This window comes from Micromys minutus (genome assembly GCF_963924665.1).
Source record: "Micromys minutus genome assembly, chromosome: 32".
Classification (NCBI taxonomy): Eukaryota; Metazoa; Chordata; class Mammalia; order Rodentia; family Muridae; genus Micromys; species Micromys minutus.
In genome coordinates this window covers 18,261,392-18,286,997 of record NC_137967.1, presented here as the reverse complement: position 1 = coordinate 18,286,997, position 25,606 = coordinate 18,261,392, and the positions used below count along the sequence as shown (strand labels likewise).

General features: G+C 53.7%; 1 protein-coding gene across 2 annotated transcripts in view; it reads right to left on the bottom strand.

Moving 5' to 3' along the window:
- Positions 1 to 3,281: 3,281 nt before the first annotated feature.
- The window catches only part of GRIK5 (glutamate ionotropic receptor kainate type subunit 5), a gene marked incomplete at its 3' end in the record, with an annotated part of 58,146 nt that continues 35,821 nt past the window's right edge, over positions 3,282 to 25,606 (bottom strand). The window contains exons 13-20 of one of the 2 annotated variants that reach the window (XM_080908253.1): positions 17,577 to 17,693; positions 17,298 to 17,407; positions 16,900 to 17,073; positions 8,739 to 8,904; positions 8,221 to 8,446; positions 6,854 to 6,982; positions 6,646 to 6,767; positions 3,282 to 3,707 (exon numbers count right to left, since the gene is read on the bottom strand). In XM_080908253.1, the coding sequence (XP_080764379.1) occupies positions 3,282 to 3,707; positions 6,646 to 6,767; positions 6,854 to 6,982; positions 8,221 to 8,446; positions 8,739 to 8,904; positions 16,900 to 17,073; positions 17,298 to 17,407; positions 17,577 to 17,693 (1,470 nt within the window). The remainder of the gene's footprint in view (positions 3,708 to 6,645; positions 6,768 to 6,853; positions 6,983 to 8,220; positions 8,447 to 8,738; positions 8,905 to 16,899; positions 17,074 to 17,297; positions 17,408 to 17,576; positions 17,694 to 25,606) is intronic. The other variant, XM_080908254.1, reaches the window with a different exon arrangement.

The window sequence follows — 25,606 nt, the reverse complement described above, 5'->3', positions numbered from 1 at the left end:
CACCATGTCACACATCCCACATTACTGCACTGTCATGGGTGAGTCTGTTGCACTGCTAAACATATCCCAACATTCCTCCCACACGCCACACCCACATCCCCGTGTGTGTATAAAAGGGTGCGATTGTGTCCCACCTCCCGCTCTTTGATGCTCTAAGCCCTGCCTCACGCACACAGCGCCCATTAGCCTCCCCATCGGAGCCTGAGGAGCCAGAGTCTCCCGTTCCCACCCTGACACCGTTTTGCTCGTGGGAACATTTCAGACTCTCCCTGGGGATGCTGGTAGAAGACAGGGGAGGGGGAAAAGAGCTCTGGTGAGAGCAGGGAGTGAGCGAGCTGAGCGTGCAGGGTTAGGGTTTGGTACATATTTAGGATCTGGTGGCCATGGTGGAACATGCCTTTAATGCCAGCACTCGGGAAGCACAGGCTGGCAGATCCTTATGAGTTCAAGGCCAGCCAGGTCTGCACAGCAAGCACCAAGACAACCAGGAAATACATGACCTTGCTCAAAAGGGGGCTTGGGGGATTAAGATGATCCTGACCTCAAGGGGATGTGGGAAAGGAGGGGCACAAAGACACAAAGTGATGGCCTTGGGCCGGAATAGAGATAGTACCACATTAGGAGGAGGAAGGGGGCTTCCCCCAGCACCTAGAGCTTCATCACAATTCTGTTCTCTGGTCGGTTCCCATCCCTCCTGCTGTCCCCTGTTGCCATGGTAACAGGGAGGCTGACTCTGCAGCAAAAGAGGTTGGGCCTGCAGATCAGGCTTGTTGTCATGGAGACGAGGAAAGGAGGAGGAGTCCCACCTTTCAGCTCAGGTGCATGGCTCTCAGACACCCCTTCCTCAAGTCTGTTCCTTGAGAAGGAGGGATTTTTGCCTACATTTTATTCGTTTATCCTTTCCTTCTCTCAAGACACAATAAGCCTGGAGGTCTGTGCCTGGTCCACAGGAGGACAGCTTAGAGATGCAGGGAAGGCTGTGGGCGGGGGCGGGGCGGGAGGGTCGTAGATATCGGGAGATACATGCTGCTTCTGACTTGTAACTGGGCTGGAGGTCCCACCCCGGACACAGGCTCAGGCTCCTTCCTGTAATTCTTCTTAGACACCAGGCCGGCCAGACTGATGACGGGTGCATCATGCCCCCGGTGCGAGGCTCTGCAGAAGTGGGGGTGGGGGTAGGGAGAGAAGTCTTTAGAAGGTCACAGGGATGGAGTAGGGCGGAAGAGCTCAGCAGGAGGAGGAAGGAGAGAGAGAAGAGATTCGGACAGGAACCACCCCAGATATAGAGGGAATTACGGAAGCTTGACAGAGGATTTGCAAAGGCAGAGATGAAAGGCCAGGGAGACCGTAGCAGGCACGTTCAGTGAGGGCCACAGCGACACGGGGCACCTTGGAGAGCTGGGCAGAGGAAAGGTTTGCCAAATGTAGAGAGGAAAATAGGAGCAATTCGGTGGGTTCAAAAATAGAGAAGAGCACGGGGGGGGGGGTGCGAACAGAAAAATCCGCAATCATAGCCACTTTAACTGCACCCAGCCCCAGGACAGGGTGATGATGAATCAGTCTCTTAGAGGTATGGAGAGGAGCAAAGATGCTGGGGTTGGCCTGGGATGACACACGCAAGCAAAAGTCTGAGATACAGAAGCGGCCAAGTGGAGACTGAGGACACCGCACGAAGCAGCCTGACACGGCGGGGCGGGGCGGGGGAGGACACCTTGGGGCGTGTCCTTCTGCCGGGGGATGGGGGGGACCACGGAAGGCTGACCAGACCCTGGGTTTCCGCGCGCCAGGAAGGCAGCGGGGTGCTGAACGGACAGCTCCCGAGTCCTTGTAAAGGCTGCAGGGCGGGCTTCGCCGGCTGCCGGTTCTTAATCTGGTCTTCTTCATCCTCCAGGCCCCCTCAGCCTTCCTTTAGCTTTCTATGACTCCCTGTCTGTCACCTCGTCCCCCTGTGCCCTTTCAGTTCCCTGTTTCACTTCAGTCTCGCCCCCAGGAATGTGTCCCCCTTCTGCAATCTCCTTGCCTCTCAGAGTCTCTCTCTGCCCGCCCTCTTTTTCGCCTCACTCGTTCTGTCCGCATAAAGATCTTTTTCCTCTTCTCTACCCGTCTGCTTCTTCCCCACCCCCGCTGCATCTCTCCCTTTTCTGCTCCGCCTCGTTCTGGCTCCGGCTGTATGACCTTCAGTCGTCCTTTCTCCACAGAAACCTCCAGAGTGCTGAGGAAGGCGGGGACAGAAGGTAGACCCACCCTTCTCCCTGCTCAAGCAGCCCTCAGTCCCCTTCCTCCCCCCTCCCACTTCCTCTCTTGAGGGCTGGAGAGGGATATGACTTCAAGGGCTAGTCACACTTGAAGGTGGCTTCATAGGGGTCACACGCGTGACCCCCAAGTTCTCAATTCACTATAGCCCAGGCCCACATCGCCTTTCTAGGTGCCACCTCGGGCTTTAGCAGAAACAATTCCCAGGCTCTCCCATCCCCCAGCCCCATCTGGTTTAATTCTTTCGAGTCTTCCCTCCCAGTTACTCCGCCTTTCTAGATCCTGCATCTCTCCATCTGTCTCAGGGTCTCTGTCGCAGCCTCCTTCAGTCCCGAGAGAAGGTCAATGGAGAGGGGGCGGCTGCAGGGACCTGAGCTGACCTGCACGCAGCAGGCATTGCGCAAGGTGGCGAGTGTGCAAATCTCTTGCTGTTCTCAGCAAACTCCCAGGGTCTAAAAACGCCCGTTGACCTCCCACCCCTAGAAAATAAAAACCCAGGTATTCCCAGTTTTGGGGTTTTGTTCTTTTTTTTATTCCAACAGGGACTGAGATGTGGCAGGGGGAGGTATAGGGGCCCAAGAGACCCTCTCCCTGGGGGCGTCTCATAGAAATTCTGAGGTTTCTCCCCCCAAAAAAGAGAGAAAGAAAAGAGAGGGGCACCAGGGGACACCCACATGTCCAGAGGCCCTCCCCACCTCCAGAAGTGTGGAGAGCCATGTCAAGTCTTGGGGCATCTGGGCAGTCCTAGGTTGGGGTCCTCCCCGCGGACCGCTTTCCAACGCCAGGAGCGGCCCTCACAGTCCGCGGCCCTTAGAGTCCTCGGTCTCTGCGCTCCTCCCGCCCGCGGCGCGGGATGGAATGCGGGCGTCCACGACACCCTCGCTCGAGTCCACTAGGAGGCGCAGGCCTGCTCCGGAGCCGGGCTCGGACTTCACCAGGAACTGAAGGCAAAATCGCGGCGCCCTGTCCGCCTGGGGCGCATTGCGTCCCTGCAGTCAGTCGGGGCGCACGCCTGGCCCCGTCCACGGTCATTCGTGTTCGGTCAGCTCGCGGGGTCCGGTGGGGCCTGGCCGCGGCCGAGGCGGGCTAGTGGCTTCGGCTGGAGTGCTCAGGCCACGTGGGGGCGCCCCGGCCCCCGAAGCTCGCAGCGCCTGGATGCGCCTGCACTCCTGGCAGACGCGCACGTGCGTGCAGGGCGTGGGAGCCTGGGGCCGGGGTCCCCCAGGAGGCCCGGGGTCGTCCAGGAGGCGCTGCGGACCCCCGTGCGCGCCCGCGTCCCCGCCCGCGCCGGCCGAGTAGAGCTTGCCGTTGCTGAGTCGCATCTCTCGGACCGCGCGCAGCGACAGCAGGGCCCGGCTCGGGCCGCCAGGGCGCCGGCGCCGGCGGGAACGCGAGGTCTTGCGGCAGGACACGGCGTGGCGCAGCTCCTGCAGCATCTCCTGGCACACCGATACCTGGAGGTGGCGGGACGGTCACTGCTATGCCCGCAGCCGAGTCCTCCCCGCCCCCACCTCCTTCCTGCCCCTTCTGCACCTCTTCTCTCCACTTCCCACTCCTCAACCCCTCCCAATTCTGTTCCTTCAGCCAAGCTGTTTCCTGTACTGCGCCTCCCACCAACCCTTTGTATTCCCCTCTCGGCGCCATCATTTCTTGAGTTTGCCCCAGAACCTGCCATTTACTTTCTGACTCCTGTCTTTCCAAGCAATATGTTCTGACTGCCCATTTCTGCCCCACACTATTACAAGGCATGTTAACTGGGTGTCAGGCACCCGAGTTATTGCAAAGAATAAAACAGAACTCTTAGGGCTCGGGATATAGGTCAGTGGTGGAAGGCTTGCCCCAAACGTCTAAGGTTCTGGGCTCCATCCCCAAGAATGGAGGAAAATAAATAAATAAAACAAAACCAACCAACCAAACCAACTGAACGAACAAATAAACAAAAACAACAACAGCAACAACAAAGCCCCTCGGCCCTCAAGCATGCAGAGGCAGAAAACAACAACATAAACACAGACATTCTGTGCTTCCGAGAGAAACAGCAGAGGTGGAGCGTAGACGGCAGGATGCTGTCATTGAGGCAGGGAAGATGAGGAAGCCCTAAGTGAGGCCTTTATATAAACGATGAGCCCCATGATGAAAGAGAGAGCGTTCTAGGCAGAAGACCAGCGCAATGCTCCTGAGGTGAGGCCTGGTGTGGGAGGAATGAGGAGAGAAGGCCAAAGGGGCGGAGACCTGCTGGGTAAGGCCGTTAGACCACTACAAGGCTTGTGGTTTACTTTGGTCCAACAGGAGCCACTGGAGAACCGAAGTAGAGGCTTTGGTCCGATCTCTTGAGCTGGACTGAGAACTGACTGAGTGAGCAGGGAGCCCTGTGAGGAGGCTTCGGATAGCATCCCGCTGCAGCAGGCTGGAGAGAGGGATGGGAGCTGGCTTTGGGTTATACTGTGGAGGAGGAGCCCACCGGGTTTGCTGAGAAACGGTGGAGAGGAAGGAGCCAGTCACTGAGAAGGAAAGGTCCACTTTGGGCCTGAGCCACGGGAGGCTTGGCTCTGCTTGGGGTGGGGATGTGTGCAAGCGTGGACACTCGGCACTGTGGCACACTACTTGGCATCCCAGGGGACATCCCAGAGGGGGTTGCATTTACGAACTCTGGCGTTGGGTGGTGACATGTACCTGAAATCCCAGCGCTTTAGAAGCTGAGACCAGAGGGTCACTATAAGGTTCAGGCCAGCATGAGCCACGCAGTGAGTTCCAGGCCAGCAGGGGCTACAGAAGACCTTGTCTCAAAAATCCAAACCGGGGTCAGTCAGATGGCTCAGCCATGGAGGCTGATGTCCCAAGTTCCATCTCTGGAACCCACACTCTGTGGGAGCACTAACTCCCAAAAGCTGACCTCTGACTACCACACCCGCATCCAGACTCTGAGTTATGTTGTGCGGGATGCCCGTCTGCAATCGCAGATTAATAGACAAAACAAAACCAAGAACCAAACCAACATTAAATCTGGGGGTGGGGGGTGCGGAGTAATGCATATTTGAGCGCTATGGTGTCCAGTCTCTAAGTCTTGTCCCTCTGTCATTCTGTCAGGGTTGCTCTGAGTGACAGGATGGGCCAGAACAGCCCATTTCCCTCCTGCCTTGCTCCGGCTTGGATCACTTGCTGGCAGACATGAGCCTCGGAGGCAGGAGGGCACTTAAGCAGCCCTGAGAGGAGGCCCTCCTTCGAGGAAATGAGAGGCCCGCTGCCAGCTACCGCTAAGTGTGTGCATTATGCTTTTGATTCTTGACTCAGGGTGTTTGATGTCCCGGGATCTCACAGGAGGGTTGGAGGCCGTACCTCTCAGAATCAACCATTTGCTCACATATAACCAAACAGCCGTGAATCTAGAGAGGTCTGGGGGCTTCTGAGCCTAGCTTCTTAGAAGGCTGAGGCAGGAGGATTTGAGGTCGAGGCCATCTTGGGCTGAGGGGTGAATTTAAGGCCAGACAGGACAACTTAGTGAGACCCGGTCTTAAAAAGTAAAACACAAGCAGCTCAGTGGTGGAGGCTTCATGGTAGACGTCTTGCCCGGCACTCCTGAGCCCTGGGCTCTGTCCTCAGTACCACACGCAGCAAACAAACAAACAGTCTCCATATTCCCAACATACCAACGTGATTCAGAACAGCCAGTCCCTCCTCTGTCCTGTCTCTTCTCTGCCCTGCCTTTTCCAGGGAAACTGTACCGAAAACTGGCCCAGCTACTTCCTCCCTGTCGCCCACTCTGGGAGCTTGTCACTCCTCTCGGAGACCGTAGGGAATAGAAGCGGCCTGTCTGTCGGTGATGGCCTCGCCTGGGTATGATGTGGAAAGAATGGGGCGCTCCTACAGTGCTACCAGTTGGGAGGCTGGGGCGAACTGGCAATCCTCCTTCCCCAGCTTCCCATGTACTGGGACTGGGAAGCCATAGTGCTTCCTTGGCCTGCCTGTCTCCGCCTCTCAGACAGAATCTTGAGCTCATCGCTATGCAGATGAGAAGTCTTGAACTGCGGATCCACCGATGCCTCTGCCTCCTGAGTGCACGCCGACACCAGCCGTTTCTATTCCAGCATCCTGCTCCCGGCCTCTGGAGTTCTCCACACCCTTCCTTCCACAGTTTCTTGAGTTCTCGTCATTCCCCTGACTCTCCTTCCCTCCTCCGTCCGTTCCCGTATCCTACATTCTTTGTCTCATTCTCTGACCTGCCACCCCCTTTATCCGACCAGGGCTTTCTTAGCTCCTCCCACCTCTTGGCCCCTGATCCCTCGTCTCTTACATCCCTCCGCCTCCTTCATCCACTGGTAGAGTCACTGGTGTCCTGAATGTCTCTCTAGGGGTCTCCCCTGCTTGGCCCCAAACCTTGGTCAATCTCCTCACCTCTTCGGACTCCGCTGACCTCCGCGTGGACCAGATGAATTCCATGACCGCCACAAAGACGGCGATGATGAGGCCACAGATCAGCACGACGAAAATGCCGCCGATGTTCTCCATGCCCAAGCCTGAGAGTAGACGCCGCGAGAGAGCGTGGGCGTGGGCCCAAGGGGTTTCTGGGAAAGAGCAAGGGCGGGAGTGGGGGGTGGCTGACCTTTGGCCCTGTGGTCCTCCTCCTTGGGGCACCGGCCGCCCTCCCACCACTTGCGCTTCAGGATCTCCAGTCTGTTGTTCTCCTGGAGCTGCAGGATGGCCAGCGTGATCTCATCCCGGAACGGGGAGCCTGGCAGGGCACACGAGGGGTTCGCCATGGGCCCCACTACCCGAAACCCCACCTGCTCTGCCACTTCTCCCAGCTTCTTTAGGACAGCCAGAGGGAGGGAGCTCTCTGAGCAGTAGGTCGGTCCTGCCCAATCCACCTGCAGCTAGCATGAGGTCGCGCCTCCCGGGGTTGCCATTCCTAAGGGTCTCACCCAAGGCTCGCCCAGCCCATCTACCCTGAGCTCCTGACATGTCCCCCATACTGCTTTAGGGCCTTCACTTCTGCCTGGAACGCCCTTTCCCACACCCTCCCAAGTCTCTGTGCACACGCTGGCTCCTCTTGGGCTGCTTAGCTCAAAATGGCAGCACATCCTCCACTCCCTGGCTGTCTGCTCCACACTTGCTTCACAGCACCGGACTGCACTAGGACCTGTTCGTCTACAGCCTCATTTGCCGGCACCTGGAAGGGCATTGGGGCAGCTGCCTGAGTGTCCCCACACCCAGAGCTTCTGAATGCACCACCTACTTTGTGTCCTTCCCTTGGGCTCACCAAGTTTGAAAACAAATTAGTGTTTGCGTTCCTAGCGCTGAGCCCTTGGAAATGTGTATCCTGAAGTGTAAGCTGCCCGCCCCCTTCCTTCCTGTGCTCACCAAGTACCCGCTCTCAGCTATGGCGTACACTCCGGAAGGAAAACCAAGACCTAGCTGAGCATGGTGGTACATGTACTATATGTACTTGGGGGTTAGGGGCAGGAGGATCAGGAGGTTCAAGGCCAGCCTCATCTACAGCCTGACCTACTTGATGGTGAGACTTTGTTGCAAAGGGAAAATAACTAACAAACAAACAATCAGGGGCTGGGAAGATGGCTCAGTGGTTAGAGCACTGACTGCTCTTCCAGAGGTCCTAAGTTCAAATCCCAGCAACCACATGGTGTCTCACAACCATCCGTAATGGGATCTGATGCCCTCTTCTGGTGTGTCTGAGGACAGCAACAGAGTACTCACATACATTAACACCCATGGAGGGGTTGCACCTCGTAGCTCATGTTTGCTGAGGTGTTCATACAAAGTCACCAGATTCCCTTAATATCCCTAGGCTGCAGCTCACCGGCTGCTAGGCAGACTTTTTATATGCTCAAGGTTCAGAGGCTCAGGATGATGACTGCACCCGCCCAGGGCCACACGGCATGCCCATTTCCCTCACGGAGGACGTGGGCTGCCCCTGGGCTCGTTCACACGTGGACGCCTCACCCCACGTACCCAGCGGCATGCCGATGCCGTAGCCCTTGGTGTCGAGGAGGCCCCCGATCTGGGTGAGGTTGCAGTTGAGGCGCCTGTGGTACTCGTTCATGGTGGACTCCAGCAGGAAGGCGTAGCGGGAGTTGAGGACGCGGGCGATCCCCTCCTCTGTGCTCTTGACAAACACGCTGGGCTGCTTCGACTGCATGTAGTTCCACATGCGCTGGTAGGTCTGGTACCGCGAGTTCTGGGCCGAGCGAGTGTGAAGGGAGGCAGGTGAGGGCCACTCGGACCCTTTCCCTTGAGCCCTGTGAGACCCTCTCACCTTCCAGCTCTCCCTCCCTCCTGATGACAACTCAGTATTGGGTCCAACCCTCCCTCTCAAGATGGCCTCCTTGACCTCACTCCCCCTGCACCGTCCAGTACAGACCCGCATTAGACCAGTTGGGGTGTTCAGCCAGGTGGCGGTACTGCCCCCAAACGGGTCAAGTGTGTCTACGCCATCCCACCTAGCCCGAGAGGTTTTAGGGGAGCCCCACCTGGAAGAAGGTCATGGTGGAGCCGGCGTGGATAGTGCCGTACTCGATGTTGGTCTGATCCGCCAGGTCGTCCGCAGACTCTACCGGCACCTCCATGCGCTGCACCGTGAGGAAGGCAGCCAGGTTGGCCGTGTAGGAGGAGATGATGATCAAGGTGAAGGCCCACCTGAGGGGTGGGAAGTGTGAGCCTCTTGCTGAATTTGTGGGCGAATGAGGTGAGACTCCCTGGGGTCTCCTCTCAAGCAAAGGACAATCCCGTGGGGTTCACATAGAGCTGAGGTCCCTCCAAGCGGAGGGAGTCAATAATAAACAATGGGGGAGGGGCTGAAGAGATGGCTCAGCAGTTACGAGCACTGGTTACTTTCTTCTAGAGGATCTGAGTTTGATTTCCTGCACCTACATGGCGGCTCACAGCCATCTAGAACTCCAGGTCCAGAGAATCTGACTCCCTCTTCTGCCTTCTCTGGACACTACACACACATGGTACACAGACACACCGGCAGGCAAAATAGGCATACACAATAACCAATTGAAATTTCACACACACACACACACACACACACACACACACACACGTAGAATAAAATGATGAGCAAGCGATATACCACGTACACATCGGGAGTCAGAAAGCTGCACTGCATTGTGACTTTCAGAACAAGCAAGCAGTCAGGACAGAGGCATGATCTGAGGACAGAGGGGTCAGCTCAGGAGTACAGAACAGTCCCAGGCACCAGAGCATGTGATTACAGGGCTTCAAAACCCACAAAGCAAGACTGGCAAGAGACGGATAAGTAGATGTAGTGGTTTGAAGAGGTTTGTCCCCCCCCCACCGACTCGTGTGTGTGTGTGTGTGTGTGTGTGTGTGTGTGTGTATATGGTGTGTGAGTGGTGTGTGTGTGTGGTGTGTGTGTTTGTGTGGTGTGTGTGTGTATGGTGTGTGTGTGTGGTGTGTGTGTGTATGGTGTGTGTGTGTGGTGTGTGTGTGTATGTGTGTGTGTGTGGTGTGTGTGTGTATGTGTGTGTGTATGGTGTGTGTGTGTGTGTGTGTGTGTGTGTATGTGTGAATGCTTGGCCTATGGGAAGTGGTAGGAGATGTGGTCTTGCTAGAGAAAGTGTGTCACTGTGAGGGTGGCTTTGAGGTCTCTATGCATATGCTCCACGCAGTGTGGAATTCCGTTCTCCTGGCTGCTTTCCGATCAAGATATAGAACTCTCAGGTCCTTTTCCAGCACCATCTCTGCCTGCAGGCGGTCTTGCTTCCCACCGTGATGATGGTGGACTGAACCTCTGAAACTGTAAGCCAGCCCCAATTAAACGTTGTCCTTATAAGAGTTGCCTTGGTCCTGCTGTCTCCTCACAGTGACAAAACCCCAACCAAGACAGTGGATCGAGGCATTTGCCACCAAGCCTGACAACTTTTTGAGCTTCAGGCCCACATGGTGGAAGGAGAGAATGACCACCACAGGTTGTCCTCTGAGCTGCACCTGTACTGGCTGGTTTTGTGTCAACTTGACACAAGCTGGAGTTATCACAGAGAAAGGGGCCTCAGCTGGGGAAATGCCTCCATGAGATCCAGCTGTAAGGCATTTTCTCAATTAGTGATCAAGGGGGGAGGGCCCCGCCCATTGTGGGTGGAGCCATCCCTGGCCCAGCCCGTTGTGGGTGGAGCCATCCCTGGGCTGGTAGACCTGGGTTCTATAAGAAAGCAGGCTGAGCAAGCCAGGGGGAGCAAGTCAGTAAGTGACATCCCTCCATGGCCTCTGCATCAGCTCCTGCTTCCTGACCTGCTTGAGTTCCAGTCCTGGCTTCCTCTGGTGATGAACAGCAATGTGGAAGTGTAAGCTGAATAAACCCTTTCCTCCCCAACTTGTTTCTAGGTCATGATGTTTGTGCAGGAATAGTAACCCTGACTAGGACAGCACCCCTCCCCGGCTGTGTAAATAAAGACAGCACCAATCTAGAATCCCTCAGTGAGGGACTGGGGATGGCTCAGCTATACAGAACCTGCCAGGAATTCACCAGTGAAAGACTGGGAGTTCAGCTCAAGGGTGAAGTATTTTTCCAATGTCTGGGTTTCTAAGACCAACAAGGGAGAGGCAGAAAAAGAGAGGAGTGGAGAGAGGAGGGAGTTTCTGTTTCTCCAAGATCGCAGGGCGACACTCTTGCCGTTTCCTCTCTTTGGTTGACAGGACAGCCAGACGGAAAATCAGTGAGTGGGGAGGCAGAAGCTGCGGACAACACCGAACCACTCTCCCTCAGTGGCATTTCTAAAACTTTCACCCACCAACAGTAGAGCCCATTTCCGGGGCACATACGGGGACCATTTTCCTAGACAGACCAGGCTGCAGAGCCATGAGACAGTCTCAGTAGGTTGCATCTAAAGACCTGCAGAGGATGCTCTCTGACCACAATGGAGGTGACTTAGAAATCAATAATGGGAAAAACTGGAAAATCCCCAAGTCCTGCCTCCACCTGAGTCTAGCTGGATGACCTTGGGACTGTGCTCTGGTATCCCCACCTATGAGGGGGGTTTTGTGCAGAGTGGGGTGGCCCACAACACAGAATGTGCCGGACAAATGTTTACTGTCACCATCGTAGTGACATGGCCTGACTTGGGAAGAAGAGGTAGCCAGCCACGGCAGCCATTTGTTCTACTCTGGCTTCTTTCTGCCAAATAAAAGTGGCCAGGCCCCCTGCAGAACTCCCTGATGCCTCTGGCTCACTATTAGGCAGTAATAAGAATGGGCATCTGGCCTTAGGTTCTAGGTTGGGAGTGAATGGTTAAAGTGTGAATAATACAGTTTCAGGCAGAAAAACCTCTAACTCTGACACAAGGCTCAGACGCCTTGATGCACGAAAGGCACACATTTCTTGCACAGTCACAGTATGAACTGAAGTCAGCAGCCTTCGGGTCTCACTCAGCACGAGGCCTGCACGCCATCATGTGGGACCTCTGCGGAGCTGCTCACCCTTCCGAGGAGTCACAGTAGGAATGGCAAGTCCGCGGGTATATGAGCTGCTCAGTCATGAGGCTTGAGCCAGCGGCGCCAGTTCCTGGGACTCACACTGGCACCAGCACGTTCCTTTGCACACTATTTCCAAGTGTCAAATGTTGAGCATCAACAGTGATCTGGTGAATGTTCTCACTCCTCAGCATCCAACACTGACAATAAATAGAAGTCACCTACCTAGTTTATGTCCTCTGACAGATTCATGCCCAAGCACTGGCTTACTGCTCTGATCCGATTACAAGTCACAGCACCTAGCCAGGCATGGCGGTGCCTGCCTTTAATCCCAGCACTTGGGAACCAGAGGCAGGTGGATCCGTGAGTTTAAGGCCAGCCTGGTCTACAGAGTGAGTTCTAGGACAGCCACTTCTAGGCTACAGAGAAACTCTCACTCAAAAACAAAAACCCAAACAACAACAACAACAAAAACAAAAACAAAACAAAAGAGAAGTCACAAGGACTGAAGGAGCTGAAAGGGTTTGTAACCCCATGGGAAGAATAACATTATCAACCAACCAAACCCTATAGAGCTCCCAGGGACTAAAACACCCAGCCATTAAGCACACATGGAGAGACCCATGGCTCCAGCGCATATGCAGCAGAGGATAGCAGTGTCTGGCATCAATGGGAGAAGAGGCCTTTGGTCCAGTGAAGGCATGTTTTCCCAGTGTAGGGGAATGCCAAGGCACTGAGGTGGAGAGGGTGGTGAAAGTGGAGAGAAAGGGGATAACATTTGAAATGTAAATACAGAAAATATCCAATAACAAAACAAACAAAAGAGAAACCACCTCTCCCCTTTCTCCTCATTGCAACTAGAGCCTTATACTAAAGTTTAAAAAAGAATCTTGCGTGTGTCTGTGCATGTGAGTGCAGCACCACTGGAGCCCTGTAGGGGGCGCTGGATCCCCCTGGAACTGTGAGCCTATTGAGGGGAGTGATGGGAACTGAGCTGAGGTCCCTGGCAACAGCAGCCAGTGCTCTTAACCACTGAGCCATCCCACCAGCCCTAAAAACAGTTCATGATGAGTGTCTGTGGTGATTTGAATACGCTTGGCCCACAGGAAGTGGCAGTACTAGGAGGCGTGGCCTTGTTGGAGGAAGCACGTCACTGTGAAGGTGGGTTTTGAGGTCTCCTAGTGCTTGCTCAAGCTTGCCCAGTGTGGAAGACAGCCTCCTCCTGGCTGCCTTTGGATCGAAATGTAGAACTCTCAGCTCTTCCAGAACCATGTCTGACTGCGCGCTGCCATGCTTCCCACCATGATGAGAACAGACTGAACCGCTGAAACCGTTGGCCAACTCCTCCTATTAAATGTTTACCTTTATACAAATTGCCTTGGTCATGGTTTCATCTACATATCGATGAAACCCTAAGACTGCTTGACCCTTGAATATCAGCTCAGAATGAAAAGGCCTTAAAAGCAATATTAGTTATAAAAAGAGTCTGCAGACTCTGCTTGTGTCCGTGGGCTCACTGAGGGGCAGTGTGCAGTGTGAAGCTGAGGACCCAAGTGCCAGGGAACTGTAGAAGGGAGTTAGCCCGCAGGGCCCACACATGGTACCTAGAATTAAGGAGTCACACGTGAAATTAGGGTTGGGGGAAGCGAGGAGAAACCTCGCTGATAGCTAGAGGAGGGGGAGGGATTTCTCGTCAGACAGGTGTGATGACAGTTGCTGAGGGGGTGACCTGGAGACCTCGCGGGACACTGAGATGTGAAGGCAGGCAGGGCTCAAGGAGACTGAGGTCAGGGGACTCGCTTCCCAAATAGTGACCGACAAAGAGCCCTAGGGGGTGGGGGCATAGGGGCTGTGGTCCAAGACAGCCTTGGGGGCGCTGATTTCTGGAGCAGACCTGTCTTCAGTGAGGAGCTGGCAGGCATGGCTGCAGAAGACTGGGCTGAGCGCCGCTGTCCGGGAGGCATGTCCTGGCCAGGTGCTCAGAGAACCCCCATGATGGTAACAGCAATGCCCCTACAGTCTCGCTGAGGGATTGTGGGTCCCAAGATGGTGGGGATTAAGGCTGGGGTCACCGTGCCATTGAGTCACATTAGGAGACTAGCCAGGGCCTGCTGAATCAGTGGACTGTGTGGGAGGACTCAGGGAGGACTCAGGGAGGACTCAGGGTTTGGAAGAGCATGAGGCTAAGCATCCGGCTCTGCTGAGCTGGGGTATGAGCAATGGCTTCCTGGCTGGCTGCAGTGGGGGATGGCAGAGCATGAAGGCCAGAGAGCACGGCCCTGGAGAAGCAGGTCTCAGGCCGAGGGGAAAGAATGGGGGCTCACAGACCAGAGACCACTAGTCCCCTGCCTTTAGGACTGTTCAGATTCATCAACTCGGGAACATTCTAGACTGTTCTGTCAGAGCACCTGGCCGTCCCCCCTAACAGCAGTCAGTGTACAGCTGAAGGATTGTTGCTCGGAGCACACCTGGGCTGGGAGGGAACGAAATAAGCCCCTCCCATTGTCGGCACCAAACATACACCCCAATCCTTGGAAAAGCTTGGCTCTGCCACCCTGCAGGGTAAAAGGGACTTTGTAGATGAAATTAAGGACTGAGATGAGGAAACAGGTCGGGTGGTGCTGGCTCATGCATTTAATCTCAGCGCTCGGGAGCTAGAGGCAGGAGGATCTCTGAGTTTGAGGGCATCCCGGTCTACAGAGTTCCAGGATAGCCAGGGCTACTCAGAGAAACCGTCTCCAAAACAAAAACGATGAGGAAGTGACCCTGGAATGCCCCCAGCAAGCCTGGTAAGTCACAGGTGCATGGGTTTGGAAGGGATCAGCTCAGAGGAGAAGCATTTATTCTTCTAAGGGGGACAGAAAGCTCAAGGTAAGCTGGGGCTGCAAGAATGAATTCAAGACAAGCCCAGGCAACTGAATGAGAACTTGTCTCAAAATTCAAGAGCGAGAACTCGGCTGGGGGTATAGCTCAGTGGTAGATAGAATTCTTATCTAGAATCCCCCAATGGGGGATGAAGGGCGTGGTTCAGTGGTAGAGCCCCTGCCTAGAATCCCCAGTGAGGGGCTGGGGGCGTGCTTCAGTGGGAGAGCCCCTGCCTAGGATCTCCCAGGGAGGGGAAGCAGCGCTCTCCTCTGCATGCACAGATTCCTGGGTTTAAAATCTAGCTTTGCAAAAGCTAGAGAGAGATTTGACGATGCTATGCTGCTTTTCTGAAGAATGAGGCCATAGGTCAGGAGGCTTCTAAAAGCTAGAAAAGATAAGGAAAAGGCTCTTTGGGGTCTGCAGGAGGCAGGCTAGCTAGCAGCTTTTAACCCTGTCAGATTTAGTTTGGGTTTCTGACCTCCAGAACTGAAAGTTAGGACATCTGTGTCATCTTAAACCACCAGTCAGTGGTGATCTTTGCAGCAGACATAGGCACAAACCCAGAGGTGCCATCTGGATTTGGGCTTTTCCAGCGCAAGGTATTAAAGTCAGGGCCTTGAGTGTACTAGGCAAGTATTCCACATTGAGATACATTCCTAGCCCCAACTCTTTTGAGACAAGGTTTTCTGTGGCCAAAGCTTCCTTCAAATTCAATGTGTAGCCAAAAATGACATCGAATGGATCCTCCTGCCTTTATCTCTCAGTGTTAGAGCGCAGGATGTTTATGGACCACACCCTGTTTATGAACTTATAGGGATCTACACATGCTAAGTAAGGACTTAACCAGCAACTGAGCTAGATCCCTAGCCCCTCCCACGACTTGGTTGTTTGTTGTTGTTATTATTGTGTGTGAGTGTGTACACACACACAGCTACGTAAGCCTGTGGAAGACAACGGAGAAGTCTATGGAGTTGATTCTCTTTCCACCTTTGGTGGGTTCTGGGATTGGACTCAGGTTGACCGGCTTATCCCACAAGCATTTGTACCCACTGAACCATCTCTTTGGACTTCCAGTTAAATTGGTGAGCTCTAGGTTCAGTGAGAGACCCTGCCTCAAAAAAGAAAGTGGAGAGCAATGGAGATAGACATTCTGTGTCAGCCTCCACACACTCTTGCACACTTGTGCACATACACCTGCATGTATATATGTGACCCCCCACACACACCACACCCATCACACACACACAACAAAAACTGAAGGGCCCCAACTTGACCAGACAGACTCGATCTTATAACCAGGACTCCATTTTATACACTAGGCCCTGTCCTCAGGTTAAACTCTAATTACTGGAAAAACCACAAACTGTTCCAGGAAGAAACCACCCTAGACACAGGTCACCAGCAGGGAAATACCTAGCATTCCAGAAGCTGTGGGTAGATAGATAGGTTGCTTAAGCCAACTGAAATCACTGTCAGCCAATCCTGGAACTGCTGAGTTGACAAGCCCCTCACCCTCTGTAACCACAACAAAAAAGGGTGGGGGGGGCTTCTGCGCTGTCCCGCTGCGTTGGAGGCTCCTGAGGGTCAGAACTCAGGTTTGAATAAGGACTCTTAGCTTTTGCGTACAAGTTCAACTTCTGGTGGTCTTTGGGGACCCTTGGATCTGGGCATCACCCTCACACCCATGGATGCACGTGCCCTGTACCCACACAAGCACCTGAATACAGGCCTCGTGACCTGTAGCTGGCACAGATTTCTTGGTTCGTTTACCAGGGAAACTAACTCTTACCCATGAGGGTTCAAGGACTCATGGTGACTGTGACAACCAGGGCAATGTCACAGACGTGAGAGCAATGCTTCTCGTGTCTCCACAGATTGCTCGGCTCATGTCACTGTCCCATAACTCAGTGACACCCAAGTCATGGACTTGCCCGTTTCCTCATGAGCTTAGGATTGGACTTCACTACTAGTACATGCTAGCCACATGCTCTGCCACAGAGCCATGTCCCAGTCCTTGGGATTTTTTTTTTTTTTTTTTTTTTTTTTTTTTTTTTAAAGTTCAGGCTGATCTCAAACTCACCATTCTCCTGCCCCAGACATTTTCAAACGCTATGCTTTTAAACGTGACTCGGGCCTTTCTGTCTTATTTCGGGCGAGGGGACACTAGGGTGAGGAGAGAGGACACCCCCCAGCCCAGGCCATAGAGACAATTGGCTGCTTTGTTGGGGCTCAGCGATTCGTTGCAGAGTCATTTTGGGGAACAGAAAGTCGCCTAGGAGAGCAGCCCACACCCCCAGAGTGGAAGGCCTCCCCGTGTAGATAAAAAAGGCTCACCAGACTCCGCTGACGCAGCGCGTGGACAGCGCCCGGGGCATGATCTCCGAGCCCTGCTGCATGAAGCCGCCCACAGGGAACCAGAGGCTGTTACCCAGTGTGTACTGGTTCTCCAGGATATGGGGACGTGCCCGAAGACACGGGTGTGGGTTGTACCACTCATAAGGGCTCAGCCTGTGGAGAGATGAGTGGATGGGTGAGGAAAAGGAGGGAGTGCGAGAGGTAGTAAAGCCACTGTGATGGGAAGGGAAGGGGTGGGGTGTGTGTGTGTGTGTGTGCACAGGGGGACCGAGATGCTAACACACCACAGGAATACACACTGCAGTGGAGCTAAGGGATGGGTGGGTGCCTTGTGGTGTGGGCTCTGCCTCTTCCCACCCCCCCACCAGCCCACTTACCTGGCAGCCAGGAACAAGACACAGCTGACAGCCAGGTAGGCAAGAAGCATGAAGAGCCACACGGCAGGGGAGAAGGGGTCCAGGAAGGAGAAGTAGCCGGGCTTGCGGCCCTAGGGGGACAAAGGACAAAGTGAGGGCGGCCACCCCTGCCACAAGCTGTGTGCTCAGCCTCCGGGAATCCAAAAGCCATAGCAGCCGGTCTACCGCAAGTCCACTCCGGCCCGTCCCTGGTCTCCCCACCCCCACGGGTCACAGCCACTGCGCACCAGGGAAACGTACCATGTGCACCCTGTAGAGAATGCTGATCCCCAGGGTCATGAAGGGCTTGGAGAAGTCGATAACCTTCTCCCTCTCGGCGGTGATGGTGAAGGCTGCCACAGCCAGGTCTGCCTTCTGCTGGAGAGGAAGCAGGTGGGGCGGAGGGAGGGGGCACGGAGGGAGGGGGGCAGTTAGCGACACCCACAGGCACCATCATGAGAGTTAGCTAAGATTGGACGCAGCTCTGAACTCATGGGTCCTAAAGACACGATGGTCAAGTCTAACACGGCGACCCTGCTTTTTGTTTTATCTTGAGAGAGAATCTTAGGTTGCTCAGGCTAGCTCCCAACTAATTACATAGCCAAGGCTAGCAATGAGCTCTTCCTCCCTTTGCCTCCCAAATGCTAGCGTTACTGGCTGACAGCCTTGCTTATTATAAAGCCCCATATCTGCTGCCCTGAATACTTGTGTTGTGAGGAAGGACACCGGTACCCAGGCTCCCAGACGCTGGCTTGCACTGGGGCCTTGGGAATAAATAGATGGTATTTATTAATTGCTTTCCAGAATAGATAGACATGTTTTGTTTTATTTTCAGTGTGTGTGTGGATGTGTGCAAATATGTTCCTGCATGTGTAAGTGCATGGAAGGGTCCATGTGTTGTTTGCACACATGGAGGCCAGAGGTCCAGGTCGGGCACCTTCCTCCCCTGCTCTTTGCTTTACTTTTTGAGACAGGGTCTCTACCTGAGTCTGGAGCTCACTGAATCAGCAAGGTGGACTAGTGAGAGAGCTAGGAATGCTCCTGCCTCTGCTTCCCCGGCACTGCTGCTGTGCCCAGCTTTGCACGTGGTGGGCCGGGTGAACTCAGACCCTCACGTCTGTGCAGAAAAGCACTTTTACCGACTGAACCCCTGGCTAGAACTTTTTATCAATCATCTTGTCCACCTCTCCCAGAGCTCCCGGGGTCATGGCTACTTCCATTTATAGACAGGAGTCTCAGAGAGGCAGCAGCTGGGGACCATGACGTGGGGGCCGTGAAGTGGGGTGTAACCATGACTCCTGCCCAGCAGACATGGGCGCTCTAGACAAGTGTCTGACGAACATGGGCCAGGGTTCAGCTCAGCAGGGATGACCTTGGAAGTCTGACGAGGGGGCTGGAGAGATGGCTCAGCAGTTAAGGGCACCACTGCTCTTCCTGGGGTTCAATTCCTAGCATCCACCATAGCAACTCACAACTGTCTGTAGATCCAAGATCTAACACCGCCACACAGGCATGCATGCAGCCCCAAACACGAATGCACATAAAATTAGATAAATTACTTGTTTTTTTTTTTATAGATGAGCGTTCATCCCACTCTCAGCCCCCAGGAATCCCTGCGTACGTCACCACACCCCTCCTCCTCTGGTGTTGCCTCGGGGCTGAGTTGTCTCCTGCACCTGAGCTATATTAGGCGACTCCTCACTCACTCTGCGTCCCTTGTTGAGCCTGAACCGTGTCTCTTGGCTCTGGTTAGTCATCAGGTCCCCGACACTGAAGAGTGAGTTGTCTTTGAGATCTCCCTCCTCTCTTCCCCGCCCTGTATTTCCCTGGGGAGCTCTGTTCTTTCCTTGACCTTGGGCTTATTCGTTTCTGGTGGTTTTGTTTTGTTTTTAACGGGATTTCACTGTATAGCACTGGCTAGTCTGAAACTCGATCGATAGACCAGGCTGGCCTTGGTTTGAAGCCACAGAGAACTCTCCCCCTCCCCAACTCCCAGTGCTGGGATTAACTACACCCCATCTGTCCTGTCTTTGTATGTGCGTGCCAGAGAGCAATCTTGGGCATCATGCTCAGAATTGTTGTCCACCTCATTTGAGACGGGGTCTCTCGCTGGCCTGGACCTCACCAGTTATACTCTGCTGGCTGGCCAGTGAGACCCAGGAATCCACCTGTCTCTGCCCAACTGATGCTGTGCTCTTAGGTGACTCCCACTGTGCCCAGCTTTTCCACGTGGGTTGCAGGGATTTAGCTCAGGTCCTTGGGCTGCCCAGGAAAGCACTTGCAGACTGAGCTCTCCCTCCATAGCTAGCGCTGAGTTCTATTATTGTTATGGTTATATGGTTATCCTTTTTCCCGGACTTTGGATTACAGGTCACCTATTCCAGACTCTCGGGTTTAGGGACTCATACATGATCGATCGGGCTCCTGGGTTGGACCATGGGCTCTGTTTCTGGTTTGTGTCCTCTTTCCTCGGTACAGACTCTGTCAGGGCCCTGAACTCTGTCTTCCCAATCCTAGCCTATTCTAGGAGCTGTATCCTCTCTGCCTCCTGGCTGTTGTTACCTCTTGTGTTCTCAGCCTCGGCCTCCAGGAGGCGCTCTCTTCCTAAATCTGGGTTTGGGTGTCGGCGTCTATCCCCAGCCCCTGATACTACAGCCCTGGCTGAATTCTAGAGGAGGAAACTGAAGTGTAGGAAAGGGTACACACAGGAGCTGTGTCCCAGTGGCCTAAATCCCCTTTAAACCAAAGCCCAGGCACATGAATAGCCCTGCTTGAGGTAATTCAGTAGTGTGTGTGTGTGTGTGTGTGTGTGTGTGTGTGTGTGTGTGTGTGTGTGTGTGCTCGCGTCCAAAAGAATCCATCCTTGGCGGTCAGGATACTATGAAGACATAGAAGCATCAGCCTTTCAGACATGCCCCAAGGCTCAATTTGGAGACCCCTCGTCCCCTGAAGGCCTATAGGGCTCCCCTTTGCTTTCTGCCCGTCTTGGTGACTCCGTCAGGCCTTGGGCCCCAGACCTGTTGCTTCTTGCTCCAGCAGTGAGGGCTGTAGCTCTGCCCTGGAACACTCCCAGGGCTGTCCACTCCTCCCCATCACCTTCAGCCAGGTCTGTGACATCCAGAGCCTCTCCTGACAGCCACACTTGCCTCTTCATTATGCCCTGTAGCTAGTCTTTGCCTACTTTGTGGGTTCTTCTCTCTCCCACCTTCCTCCTCCCCTTTCCTTCTACTTCTTCAGCCCCCTAACACTAGATTGGAGAGGAAAGAGGATAGAGGGAAGGAAAGAGATCCCCGAATAAGATCAGGGGTCAGAAAGGGGGCAACATTATCATTGGACTATTTCCTGCTTACTAAGTACGTTGAGTTTCTTGGGACAAGTTTTTGCTGTCAGGATATCTAATTTCTTCTTATTGTTTCTTCTTTGTACACGACTACTTGAACTGTGACCAAGAACAACCAACAACCCACCATGCCTCTTGGGGCCCTAGTATTTATACACCCTCTGAAAATCCCAAACGTCACACAATGGCAGAAACTGTCTGCAGCTGGAAAAATCACACCCCTGCCAGAGCACGAGGCACATCACAGTCAGCTGCTGTGGGCAGTCCGAAGAGCCCCATATCCCACATCTGGGATTAAGACAAAAACATATTCCTGTAATATTTCTGTGTTTTCTAAAGAAACAAAAGTTCCCAAATTGCCATCACTCCCCCCCCCACACCATCTCTCACAAAGTCTACATCCTCTTCCCACACATAAGCCACAAGGAAGCTGGAGAGATGGCTCAGTGGTTATGAGCAAGGGCTGTTCTTCCAGAGGACCAGGGTTCAATTCCCAGCATCAACTGACATCTCACCAAACATCTGTCTCTGTGGATCCAGGGAATCTAATGCCCTCTTCTGACCTCTGTAGACACCGGGCATCCACGTGGTACACATATTTTCACACAGGCAAAATACTCATATACATTAAATAAATCTTTTTAAAAAACCTAAACATATACTATGGCTTCCCGTATCACTAAGTGGTCTTATTGAGCCAGCCTCCAGCTCCTCCTTACCATCAAAGGCTGAAAACAAAACTCAAACTCAAGGAGAACAGAGACAGGCCTCAGGACAACTAATTTGTCAGTGCCAAGGAGTTGGGCCTCCCTAGAGCACCTTACAGAGCCCACCCCACCTCCATCCCAGGGTCTTCTCTCCCAAGCGTCTGCTCAGCAATGGACTAGGTGTGGCGGTGCACACCCAGGGAACGAAGGCAGGCAGACCTCTGTGAGTGTGAGGCGAGTGTGAGGCCAGCTTGCTCTGCATGTCTGGTTCCAGGCCAACCCAAGCTATATAATGAAATTCTGTCTTTAAAAAGGGGAGGGCTTGGGGGGTGACCCCAGCCATTCCTCCGGAGCCGCTCAGATGGTCCAGACATCCCTCGACCACGGCGCTTAGCTCAAGCTATAAAAACGTCCGTTTACTTCTGTGTCTCCATTACTAAACCACAGACCTTCAGTGGCTCGTCTGGCTGCTGTGTCATCTGTCTGTGACAACTGCACGGACACCAGATCAGGGCAGGGGCCACTGTACCTCACATCCCATAATCCTTTGCTGGAGCCTGGAACATCACCATTGTCTCCTGGGCCTTCTTCCCCTGTACCACACACACTGGGATCCTGCTAAGTTTAAACACTTTCGCACGCATGACATGGCCCTGCATGGCCACCATCCTGGGGGTTCCCCAGAGCAGTGTGTCTGATCCCCAGATCCTTGCTCTACGCAGAGGGCCCTGCATTCCCACCACCTCACATGTGAGGAAACAGAAACAGGGAGAGAGTGGACACTCCAGTGTAGTTGATTCTGGGATTTGGAACGGCTGGCCCTCGATGGCAGTTTCCCGGCCTGCTGTTCCCACTGTCCAAGGCTGGGGGGCATCTGAAGTCAGTCCCAGGCCTGAGTCCTCTGTGCTTGCAGGGAGCTCAGCAGATGACTGCAGACTGACTGCATTTTGCCTGCCTGCGCGTATGTACGTGCACCGTGGAGGATCAGATCAGGCGCTGGGAACAGAACCCTGGTCCTTGGCAGGAACCCCAGCGCTCTTCACTGCCCAGCCTTCTCCGGCTCTGGGGAAGCTGCGGCAACTTCAGTGTGCTCTCGTACCCCAGCAGTCCTCCGGGTCCTGTCTGCCTCACCCCTCCCCGAGAGAAGCCTGGAGGGCAGTCCCCACTCATCTGTCTCCCTCACGCTGCCTATATCCACACTCGGCCTTCCTGCCCCTGCCCCAAACACCTCAGGAATGGAATCACAGCCCTCTGCCTCAGTTGCCATTCACTTCTGTCTCTCAGGGGGCAGCCTGAGGGACCCCAAGCTACGATCATCACACCACCCCCTGGCTTAAATGATAAATAACCCTTATCCTCAACTGCTGACCTTTATCCTCAGCTGGCTTTATAAAGCCCCGAGCACATCTGTCTGTATCCCTAAGACCCTACCTCAAACATCTCCCACGAGGCCTCGTCCCACCTGCCTCCCCCCACCCTCACACTGCAACCGTCTGCCTGCTCACTCGCCCGCCCGACAGATCTTTAAGTATCTACTGAGCCCCCTTAGTTGACCAGGCAGGTGTGGCAAAGCCTCGAGGGAGGACAGGGAGAAGCTGAGCCCTGAGGAGTGGTGTGAGTGTCTTCTTCGTGGTAGAATATAATTCCCTTGTGTAGGCATGGGGAGGGGTTCATGGGGGAAGAGGAAAAGGGGGTTGGCCAGATTGTATGAAGCCCTAGGTTCAGTCCCCAGTTCTGGGAGGAGAAAAAAAAAAAGCTAGAGAGAATTTAAAAGTTGGTGGGGGAAAGGCAGGGTAATAGATCACATACGGTACGAGGGCAGAAAGAACCGTTGGAAGTAAAAGGACCCAAGGGTGGGGCAGGAAAATTGAAGATCAATAAAAGTAAATTATGTATGAAAGCACTATAATTAAAAACCTATTATCTTGACTGATAACAAAATAACAAAAGAAATCATGGAGGTGTGGTTACTTGAATGTCCCAAAGCCAATGGAAGCCCCCTGTGACTGTCCCTCCGATATGTCCAAAGCTACACTTCAGACAGGGGAGGGAAGCCAGCCTGAAACCCACGTTTGTTTTGCCAAATGCTCTACCAGGCTCCACCAGTAGGGGCGCTAGAGGGAAGGCTTCAAGCTTGCTCTGCCAGGCTCCTCTCCTAGGGGGCTCTAGCAGTGGCGCCCAGCCTCCCTAATGCTGCGACCCTTTAAAAGAGTTCCTCGTGTTTCGGCAACCCTCAACCATAAAAATCAATCTGTTGCTACTGTAACTTAGCCACCGTAATGAATCGTAATGTAAATGTCAGTTTCCCGAGGCCGAAATGACCCACAAGTACCGATGGGCACTCAGGCCCACGGTCCTTGGGTGTTGGGTGTCCGGTGGGGGCCTCCAGGAGCCAGGAGGGGTGTCTCAAAGGACAAGTCATCATAGAGAGCGTGGGTTTGCCTCCACGTGTGTCACGGCACTTGCTCCAGCCCCAGACAGCATCTCACAGGACACCAGCATTCTGCCGATTTCTGGACTGTTGCGCTCAGGGGACTGACCGGCCTCACCCGAAAGGCAGTGCTGGACGGGTCCTTTGGTAGACAGGTGTGTGGGAGTCACACTATCGACTGTGGTGAAAATTGCCATGAAATCCCCAAACACCTGCCAAATGTCAACAGTGCCAAGCAAACTTTGGTACTCTGGGATGAGCTGCTAGTCTTCAGGCAGGAGCTGATGCTGTGTGCTTGAACCTACCACTGAGCTACACTCCCAGACTTCTTTTTACTTTGTGTGTGTGTGTGTGTGTGTGTGTGTACAGGACATGATGCTCATGTGTGTAGCAGAGAACAATCTTCAGGAATAGCCTGTGTCTCTACCGTGTGGGTTCCAGAGATTAAGCTGAGACCATCAGACTTTGGGGCAAGGGACCTTCCTCAGTGAGCCATCTTGCTGCCCCCCTTTCCCTTTCATTCTGGGACAGAGTCTCACAACGTTGCCTAGGCTGCCTTAAATTTGTAATCCCCCTGCCTTAGCCACACGAGTGCCGGGATTTCAGTGGTCCTGCCACGACTTTTAGTTGCCAATTCTTTCTGGAGATGGGGAGATGGCTCAGTGGCTAAAGTGTAAGACTCGCACCCACATAGAAGCTGGGCACACAGTGTGTCACCTGTAACCTCAGCATGTGCAGGAGGGGAACACACAGGTGAATTCCTGGAGTTCACTGGCCAGCCAGTCTCGCTGGCAAGTTCGAGGAAGAGCCTCAGAATAAGATGGAGGGCTGGAGAGACGGCCCGTCGTTAAGATGATCCAGGTTCAGTTCCCAGCACCTTCATGACAGTTCACAACCAGCACCAAGCACACACGTGTGGTGCATATATAAAAATGCATATATTCATATACATGAATAAAAATAGCGGAGGGGGATAGAAGAGAATCCCAGATACTGACTGCTGGCCTCCACTTGAGCTTTGCACACACACACAAATGTGTATACACATACGCTGTACACAGGCACACAGTTCCTTCTGTTCAAATAACTACAAGGTACTAAGTGATGCATGACACTTTAAGTTCACCCCCCCTCCCAGTCCACACACACACATACACACACACACACTTACACACACATACACACACATACACATAAACACACATACGCACACATACACACACATACACACATACACACACATACATACACATACACACACACACATATACACACACATACACACACATACACACATACACACACATACATACACATACACACACACACACATATACACACACATACACACACACACACACACACACACACACACACACACCACATAACCACTGTGTTTGAGTGAGTTAAGTAGTTATTTTTATCTCCAGACTGGTCTAGGCTGACATCAGCAAGGACTACTGCTAATCCCACTAATGGAACTATGTTGGGCTCCCGGGACACGATTAGCAAAGTGCCATCCAAGCAGCCGCCAGCACGGGGCTGCGGGGACCCTGGAGATCACGTTTTATGGAGCGTGCATCAGGACAGACAGTGGAGACACTGATGCTGCCTCGAGGCACGGCTTGAGGGTGTGCACTGGTCCTTAGGAAGCAGTGTGGCTGAGAAGACATTTGCCAGGTCACTCTCGTGTGCCCACAGCTCTACTGATTGGCTCTGGTAAAGACACTTCATTCGGGAGAGCAAATGGAGTTCAGCCACCACTTGGTTAAAGGTACAGTGACCCACAACCATTTCCCAGGATCCGCCGGCC